This window comes from Tachysurus vachellii, chromosome 10 (genome assembly GCF_030014155.1).
Source record: "Tachysurus vachellii isolate PV-2020 chromosome 10, HZAU_Pvac_v1, whole genome shotgun sequence".
In the NCBI taxonomy this organism is placed as follows: Eukaryota; Metazoa; Chordata; class Actinopteri; order Siluriformes; family Bagridae; genus Tachysurus; species Tachysurus vachellii.
Window position 1 is genome coordinate 13,561,191 of NC_083469.1, and position 10,341 is coordinate 13,571,531.

The 10,341-nt window shown below is 37.4% G+C and overlaps 1 protein-coding gene across 3 annotated transcripts in view; it reads right to left on the minus strand.

Annotated features, from left to right (window-relative positions):
- Positions 1 to 9,556, minus strand: part of mapkbp1 (mitogen-activated protein kinase binding protein 1) — a 28,776-nt gene extending 19,220 nt beyond the window's left edge. Inside the window, exons 1-2 of one of the 3 annotated variants that reach the window (XM_060879634.1) lie at positions 9,105 to 9,556; positions 5,762 to 5,853 (exon numbers count right to left, since the gene is read on the minus strand). In XM_060879634.1, coding sequence (XP_060735617.1) covers positions 5,762 to 5,853; positions 9,105 to 9,218 — 206 coding nt within the window. In that variant the 5' untranslated portion in view covers positions 9,219 to 9,556. Of the gene's footprint in view, positions 1 to 5,761; positions 5,854 to 6,557; positions 6,757 to 9,104 lie in introns of those variants that run through there. The other 2 variants (XM_060879632.1, XM_060879635.1) reach the window with 2 other exon arrangements.
- Between the last annotated feature and the right edge of the window lie 785 nt (positions 9,557 to 10,341).

A 10,341-nucleotide genomic window follows, 5' to 3' on the forward strand; every position in this document is an offset into this window, starting at 1 on the left:
CACACACACACACACACACACACACACACAAACAGATACACTCATGTGTGAACAAGACATCAGTCACCACAGCAACACTAACACAGGACAGATTAAGCTTAAGGAAGCGGCCTAACCTTTTTTTTTCTTCTTTTTTTAAATGAACAGACCTGTATTTCGTGTACATGTTAAGACACCAAAATGAATCCACTATTTAGCTACAGTATTTAATCTTGTTGTTGCTCTGATGGGTTATGATGAATACAGTAAGACATCGTCTCCCATTTCCAGTTCCCTCAGCTCCAGATCAGCAGCATTTTGTTGCTGGAACCATTTATGTACATGTGTAACAGACACATAAGCAATGGGAAAGGATCCTTTCCATATCTTTTATACAGAATCTGTCTCAGAGGAACAACAGAATAATGCAGGATCACAAAGTAAGAAAGAATACAGCTTTGTTGCATTTGTCATTCGTACAACGAGGCTGTTAAACAAATGGCTGGCTATTGTAAATATGATCCAATATTGACACTTATCAGCCATCAGGCTTGTGACTCTTTAAAGACTGGCATCATTCTTTAAAAACACTTGCTCACTGATTCCGACTAATTACATTTGATTTGATACACAGTGATATTTTCACCTTTGTGCACCACCAATACTAATAACCCAATAATAACAGCCACATTAATGTGATTAGCTTACAAGAATAATGTGTACATAGAGTTGCATCTAAAACTAATCCATCCTGCCAAAACAAACCAGCATAGAAACACAATACCTATGCTTAAAAAACCTACAAACCCCTACAATGACTTTTGTTTTTCACCTTTACAAAAATGAGTCAAAAATGTGTCCATGTGATTTCTATTCTCACACAAAAACCTGAATCATTGATAATTACTGATATTCACTATAAAAAGTTTACTTTTTTATTTACATACAATTAAACATAGTCTTTGCTTAAAAATTGAATCTCGGAAGATTAATACATTAACTCAAACAGAAAAAACATTATAAAAATGTGCACATTTTCAAGTGCTTAGGTTCTGAAATGGACTTTATCCATTACAGATACTTAAAGTACTTTGTATTGTTGTGCTTTCAGCTGTTTGCATCAGCCAAATAATTAAATGTAAATGATAGGAGAGAAATGGAGTAGCTTCGCTGTATTTGATATTCTTGGGAACGTGAACTTGGTGTTCAGTATCAAGTCATCTCCACACAGAAAATGACATGAACATGTCAAACTGGAGTGGGAGGACTGGTTTGTTTATTTTAAGATATGATACTATATGCCATGTACAGCTATACGAAGGGAGAGACACGCAGATATACGGACGACAGCGTAACAATCAAGAAAAATTCTAAATATTTAGTGAGTTATAGAAGAAGCCTTTATTTTGTTACATATACATTACAGTATGGTGAAATTCTTTCTTTGCATATCCCAACTTTGGAAGTTGGAATCAACAATGATACAGTGCCTCTGGAGCAGAGAGGGTTAAGGGCCTTGCTCTAGGGCCCAACAGCTTGGCAGTGCTTGGGCTTGAACCCTTATCCACCAATCAACAGCCCAGAGCCTTAAACACTTGAGCCATCACTGCCCTTCACTAGGACAATGCAAAAGGAAGCACATTTATACTAGGATGGGTATTATTATTTATAAAAAAAAAAATTAATTAATTGATTAATAAATAAATAAATAAATAAATAAATAAATAGTCATATGAATATGTGCTGACATGTGCTGAACTCAGCAGGGCATCGTGTGTACCATGTCTGTGCCTATTGTCAGACAAGCTGATCCAGCTCATTACCCCACATGGGATCAGCTCAGTCAAGTGTTGCCATGATTGGATCAAGAGATACCTGCAGATAGTACAGCTGTCACAGACCATAAACAAGTTAGAATCATGGGCTGTTTATGTGAAATCTCAAAAATTACATTGCATGTACTGTGATACGTTCAACAGAACTGAAATCAGGTTTTTCTGTCTGCATAATTATAGATTAAATGTCAGGTGAATTGTGATTGTGAAACTAGGCATATGTTAATCATTGAATGAAAAAGACTTATGGCTGAAGGCTAATTAACAGTTTAAGAGAATTGTTGCATGTGATAGCCCTGAGTACGATGATATGCTGTACTATGTCACACGAGAAACCAATAAACCTCTGACACAATATGGAGAACAAGGCACAGAGTCTCCAGATAATCTTAGATAAAAGAGAAATATAATCTACAAATTATTCAGTGGTGGCAGTGGGAACTCCTCTCTACTCAATAACAGTGATGCTATAGCATTTTAGACATCCAATCTGTCAAGCTTTCTAACAAACACTTCTGCATAATTTACTTTCAAATTCAGTGTTCCAAAACTTCACGTTTCATGCTGATGCCACTGTTCTTGATCAATGTCAATCATCAAATATGACCAAGCTTGATCAATCATCTCTAACTAGCTGAGAAAAGTATAAATGAAATGAATCTTAATGCGGCTTCATTGAATGGCTGCATTTAATTCTGAAAAAGTCTTGAATTTCTAATTAAAATGAAAGCAAGAAATTGCCTCCTTTCAAATGACACTCTAACTACTGACAACTGGCAAACACATCACAGAAAAAATCTATAAGAACATATTTAGTGTTTCAGGGTGCAATTTTCCTTCCCCAGTAAGCACTGAGACCTCATGGCCAGTAGAGTTTGGAGGTATTAACACCTTAAGGTAGAGCAGAGACAACCAAAAACAACATTCACATTTCAGGCATGTATAGAACACCCTGGATACCATACCACCTAGGCACAGTCAATGTTAACTAAATATGGTGTGATTAATTAATCATTTCTGCCCACATACAGAATGCAGACGAGGGGAAAATGTTTTTATCCATGGGTAATAAGTACCTTTTTTCTTTCTGGGTGAGCAAGGGAGAGTTAAAAGGGTGAAGTAAAAGTGGTTTACATGGTGCGAGAGCCACTGCCATTGCTCCATCTGGTAAGTGGGATAAACCAGAGACAGGTGGTCAAGCCTTACACACATACACACTGATCCAGGTTCCCTGTCAGAGTATCGGTTTCCAACTCAACAGTCCAACCCCCTGATGCTCTGGTGTTAGCAAGTATCTGCTGCTTATCCTGGACTCCCACAGGCTGAGCAGACTGAGCCCAGTTCTCCAATCCTGCAGCTTCAGATCACAGCTGCCAGGATAGAACACTTTAGCACAAGGATTGTGAGTCTTGGCACCATGTTCTGCCTTTAATACTTGCACTGGGAGCAGTTTATAATCACAGGAGTTTCAGTGGAAAGAGGGGAAATGAAATAATCTCTTTTAAAGTGGCAGCATTTTCTACATAATGTCTAATTTATTTTGTGCTGCTATGCTTAGAGAGATTACTAATATAGGATTAATAGTCTCAAGTGCAGCAGAAATGCAGGCTGCAAAGTGGAAAATAGCACACCACCCAACCCATACACAGAAACACACCAAAAAGAAAAACAAAAAAAAAAAAAAGGGGTAATTATGCTTTTCTGATTTCATCATTCCATCCCTTCTAGCTCTTCTCTCCCTTTCCAAGTCACTTATCTCTTCAGCCCTACTGACCCATTTTAATGCGATGCTGAAACACACAGGGCATCTGACCCACATGTTCATGCATGGCTGACATTACTGCTCATGATCCAGAAACCTATGCAGAAACATGCTGCTTCTAAGCATTCAATATTTTTGATGAACCACATGGTGAAGTTATTACTTTCAAAAAATACATGTTATGTCTAAAAATAAAACAAACAATCAACTACACTTTATTTTCATAAGATCACAAATGTTCCTGACGTTGATGGAACTAATGCAGGATTCTGAACAGGCTGATAAGTATATAGAAACACAAAGCTGTCAAAACATTAACTGAATACACGGTCAACAAAGCAGCACCGCTAAAAACTGGTAACTCCCACTGCATCAGTACATAGGCAAATAAAAGAGAAAAGTGTCATGTGTCACAGAGTACAGTCTAAATCCTGTCTGTTTTGTTTCTCTTCGCCATGCAGATGACTGAACTCCAGCACACTACACTATGTATGCATTAGTTTAGCACTTAGACCACAGTGCAAGTCATTCCTAATAGAACATGTTTGAAATGTGCAAAATGACTGCCCAATTCCTTCTGGATTCATGCTACAGAATGAGATTTTCTGCGTTTGATGAGCAACAATACACAGACTATAAAACATGAGTGGTAAAAGAAAAGATCGTCTACAAACCAGTTTAAAACAGCAGCAAGTCACACATATGATGGAACAACCACAGTGCCTATTAACCAAAAAGGCCAGTCAGAATAAATGAGGGCTTCTTGACCAAACAAGTGCTCCCTATCTTTTCATTTAGGTGCTCTTCAGTAAGAAAAGAGCACCTCCCTAAACAGTGCTTCAAGTTTAACCAACAAATAAAGGATTCAAATGGAATTAACTGTTCTTTCTGAACTAAATGAACACTCCATTTCCACTACAGAGTACAAGTGAATTAGTAGTCAATTCACCCTGGACCATTTGTCTGCATTTTGAACTTGGACAGAATGTAAAATATGTATCAGTTATCTGAAACTAATGACAACACCCTCATTTGGGTAGCTCTAAACTTTCAATAACACAATAGTGCAATCGACATCTAAAACAAAAGCATGTGTTTGAATGGAACAGAATTTGACTGGTCTTTTTAAAAGAGAAATGCAGAGTAAATCCCACCTGCTATAATAACAGATGATCTTATTGTCTAAAGTATACATTACCTTCTAAAAACATTTTTTTGTTCAATGAAAGAAAGAAATCCAGTTGTGTAACTCAAATTCAATGTTTATCTGGTTTCTTCTTTTCTTTCTGTGTACTACACCTGCAAAAATGGCCTGCGGCTCAGCAAGCTTTTAATCACCAGTCAAAAGAAGAAGACAGTCAGAATGCATTCATAGCAGCTATAAGTGATAAATGTCACTTGAACTACAAAACTGCAACTCGATGAGTCATGGCAAAGTGGTGGAGCTCAGATACAGAGGACACAGTATGCACAGTACTGAACGCAGTAGGCAACAAGACTTTTAGAAACCTGGAAACCTTTTGCGTTGATAGAAATGTTTCACTAACTTTCACACCAGGAGAACAGAATTTTTCATAACAGCTGCAGGGTCTGGTCTGATTGCCCTATGTGAACACTTCATAGTGCTCCACACTATATTCAGAGCACACCATAGTCAGTTGTCTGCACCAACTGGTAACTTGGCTTAATCAGCAAGCTGCAGACTAAAGACATCAGTTAAGAAAGTTGTTGATACCTTGATAAGAAGAGTTCCACCTATTACACAGCGTAACAAACAATACTGAATGGTGCGGTTGGAAGGTAGCAGACATTTTTATAGAGCATTTGCTTAAAAAATCAGTTCAACAGACCATTCAATATGCACATACAGTATAGTATAGTGTAGTCTGCCTAATTTCTGTGAATGTTTACACAGAAGTTCATTTACCAGCAATCTGATAACGGCTATCTCCACTTTTGAACTCTGACTCTTTTCTAAGAATTCCACAAGGCACAGAAAGCATTTTTGTACTGTTGAGACTACTTAATGTAATGGTTCATTCAATACCGCATTCAAGAGGTCAACTTTTTGTCTCCATTTCTGAAAATTAATAAGAGAACGATGACCAGTCCTATAGATTTGAGCTGGGCTTGCTCTTGTATAGCAAAAACATTTTTGCTATGTTGCTTATCTTGTGTTACTCACCCTGCAGGGTATGCTACCAAACCAGAGTGTGGTTCACAGGCCAAGGCACGGTTTCCTGCAGAAGTAATTCCCAAAACCTTTTCAAGAATCACCTGAAAAATGACAAGAAAAAGATTTACACTTACAGCAATTTGAGACTCCAGAGAGATATACAAAAAGTGGTGTAAATTCTCTAAATACATCAATACTGGTCACAAACTAAGAATACCAAACTGGTCTGTAGGGAGGTAATATTGCGAGAAGAGTTTTTTATTTTATTTAAAAAAAAAAAAAAAAAAATGAACATCAAATCTCATAAATGCATCACATTGCACATGCATTGCTACATTGCATTTGTTGGTTGCAATGTAGCAAAGAAAGCTTTGAAAGAGATGTCTGGGTATGAAAGGGTGCAATCTGTCTGTGTGCCAGATGCATGATAAAAGGCAATGTGCTGCAAATTTACAGGACTTCAGACAAGCGCCTGCACAATAGAACAAACAGGTTAAAAGCCTTGCTGGAACAGGAAGGGTCCAGTGATAACACTCCAAAACAGAGCTGTCATATGAAATGGAAATCAATAGAAAGTTAAGAATATCCAGCAGATAGAATAAGTAGACAGGTTAAACCAAACAACATTTGTAATATGTTTGACATATATATGTATATATATCAATTAAAAAAATTAAATAAAATAAATTTTTATATATAATATATTATTCCCCCCAAATCTCTGCTATTATACAATGGACACTAGAAAACCGTTTCTATTAACTACTATATTTATAAAATGCAGGAGAAGCACAAAAGCACTTACATCAAGTCGTGTAGCTCTTAGCAATCTCTTTGGTGGAAACATTTCAGCACGACCACATTAAACACAAGGTTCATTTTAGCAATACACTTGTTCCAGTGAGGTGCAAATCATACACATGTCTTCTTTTCAACAAAAATCCAAGCTCCATTAATGCCACGCATATGAATTCTTAAAAGACTGTGAAAAAATGTGTGCGTTTGGTTAGTATAACCCTGCCCTCATACACGCATCAGTCAGTTCCTTTTCTGCTGTATCTGCCCATCAGGGCTCACCACATGACCAACTGAACCAGTAATTCACTAACGCAGTCCTATTCACTTAACTCTTACAATAGTCTTATATAATAGCACACATGAACAAAGAGTTTACTGATGTGAGGCTTACTTAAACCTGAAGCATTTATCATGACAAAATCCAAAATAAATATCAGAGGCATAAGCTCCTGCATAATTAAACAGATACAGCCATGTTGTGAAACTGTAGGTATGTTCTGCGCTTAATCCCACAGTCGTGCACAAATATAATTACCAGGGATGTTGAAAGAGTAAGAAACTGACATGTTTATATTCAAACATATATTTTTATATACGTTTATATGTATAGCAATATGAACAAATGAATGAATTCCAGCATAGTGAGAAGAATTATATAATCTGCCATTTATAGAGGTGCTAGAGTGACCTAGTAACAAAAAAAAGTACAAAGTCACTTTTACATGAGAACCAAAATAAGAGCATAAACAATAAACACAAAAACATTCAGGAAAAAATGTGACAATTAGTCATCTATGTTCTTAAGACCTTCCAATGGTGATTAAAAACAAACGTTCTGAAATGAAGATAGCAAACCTTCTAGTTGTACAATCCCACAGGCTACCAGTATATGACTGCTGCTATGGTCATTTCCATGCACTCTTGTTGTATCATTAAAAGAAGTGTAGAATTAAACAGATTTTACTGAAGACCGGTAAGTCTCTGCCAGGGGCTATAAGCAACACTTAGGAATGACATCCACCCACCCCACCCCCTGTAGGTCAAAGGTGATGTGTATATGGTGGGATGGTGTGTATTTCATTTCTAAACAAGATAAAACTTGTAAATGTCACAGACATTAGTACAGAATCACTAAATCTGAAAGCAAGGTTGAATATAGGTCACAGGTTCCAAGGCCTGGTCCTAGAGCACACCCTGTCCTGCATATTGTATTGTTTAGATTGCTATAACACACCCATTTCACTCAGGAAAGAATGTTAACTAATAAGTTGAATCAAGTATGTTTTGAGCAGGAAAACACTAAAATCTGCAGTAAAAGAGGTACTCCATTATCGATCTGAGTATATGTGATATATTTAGAGTGCAGGATTTGAATTTAAGTAGGAAATTTGTGGGAAAATCTCAGCTAATATAGTATATATAGTATAATAGTATATAATAGTATAGTATAATATTGTAGATCAAAGGAACCATCCCTATTGTGAGGGTAAACAAAAACTTTACAGCCGGGAGGAGCAAACCTCCTTTTGAAGCTGCACAACACAGGAACCTCCGGACACAAAAACAGTGTTGGTTTACAAACCACTGCTATGTACAAGCACATGTATGTGCACATGTTCCCTTTGTCTGGTCTTTTATATATAGTCAGTCTCCTTTGGCTAGAAACTGAACGTTGTCTTTTAATGAAAACTCTTGTGTAAAGCAATAGTCTTTTGCATACTACAGAAATTGTAAGCTAAATATTTGTTACCCAGTTTCCCCTGAGGATTAATAAAGTATTCTGATTAACCAGATGCAGGAGTCAAACTACACAAGCTTACTTTAAAGGTTTACACTTGTTTGAATTTAGATTGAACAGAATTTCTCTCTCACACACACACGTCAGGCAAGTCTTCCTAATATAATCTAGTCTCATACACTGGTATGTAAACAGGTTGTGTGTTACAAAGTGTATGAAAATACTAGGCTGAGGTCAAAACCTGAATGAAAGTTTATGCATGGCTTAACATTATGAACAGTTCTCAAGTCCCATGAGCCAACCCCCTGGCTTGAAGAGGAAAGTACAGTGAGCATTGGTCTGCAGCAGTAAACAGTCAATCAGAACATAATGTAGGAATCAGTTAGATGCTCAAACACACAGCACACTCCACATACAGAGCCATAGCAGAAAATAACAACAACAAAAAATCATTCATAGTGCATAAATCAAATGTAAACCATAAGGAGAACTCACTCATATCATTCACTGTGTAGGAAAACAGTATGTAGGTAAGATTCCTGCCCATTATGAAGGGTTTATCATTACAATGGCTAATACATTTTGGGGTTTATTTCCCTATGTCCTTAACAGACTTGTAAATAAAAATACCAACGGATATATATTACACTAATCATAAGTGGAGGTTTACTAACCAATATTGTGTAAATTCCAAACAAATCCCATTTATAATGTGTTAAATATCAGCACACACGGTTGCCATCATGCATGCGCTCATAAGCTCCATCGCAAATAACAGGCTAGTGTAGAAATTTCAATGGCACCATGTGGACCTACCTTATTTCCTAGGTTCTCCTTGTTGTTCCTCGGTTTATTTCTCCTTAGTTTGATCGAAGGAGATCGGAGAAGGTTTTTAATCCGATTTTTAATGGTCGAGTTTTCCATCGTCATCTTGTCTTGGACATGTAACTGTACTTGTACTTTAAGGTCAAACCTTTTATGGCTCTTTTGTAGATAACCCTACGATGAAACTAAGCCCTGGTTCAGACATTGCTGTACTGATCATGAGAAATCGGGTCGCCGGTGCTGTGCTTGTCCTCTGAGCTGCTGCAGTAAAGAGCTGTTAAAAGTCTTTCTCCTGACTGCAGTGGATGCGGTGGTGAAACGGACCATGGGTTCATTCTCCTGCAGTCAGCAGTTCCTCTCTTTTTGGAGCAGGATACAAACCTAGTTGAATATAACTAACTAGCTCAAACTAGCTCAGGCTGTCAGTGTAGGAGGAGCGACCGGTGTGGATGAATCACCACTTTATCTATAGATCTACACATATTATCGATCTGTTTTTAAATCACCTTACTACACATTATACATAAGAAACTAATTTAAAAAAATTGCGTTTTATTCCACTGAAATATGGCCCTAGTGACAGATGATTCCCAATGACAATACTACAGATTACTTCAGAGGTTTACATGAAATATATACTATATAAATACGTCTTAAATAACGTCAGCTTAAAAAAATGACATTGTCAAAGCATTCTATTTTGAACTGGTGCAACCTAATTTAATGTTAGCGTCCTGTAGTTAGCTAGCTTCATAGCAACCACTAGCTGGGTCTAACGTATGTATCATCCTCTGAGAGGACATGCTACATGCTAGCGCTGCTCCAGTTTGTTTAGATATTTTACTAGCGACCGTTACGTTCATCCTGATCATGTTTTTATTAGGTCGCTGTTAGAATCTAAACTGCAAATCCCTTTAGATATCCATGTTAGTTTAAAGCTAAACTAGCTTGCTGACTAGCATCTCTCCGTTTCCCACACAGCAGATCAGAGCTGCAGCTTCATCTGCTTCAACTAGAGGCCACTTCTGCCATCCAGCGACAAACAGCTTCAGCTCATCAGATCCGCTGCACCAGACATTCCCAAGATGGGAAGTGTACCTGTGTTTGTGGAGTCCTACTCGTGACAGCAATACGTACTAAAAATGCTGAGTTTGAACGTTTTTTTCCACGCATGCCATATCAATTAGATTAAGTGATGGTGTCACCAGGGGGTTCTGTAAACATGCCC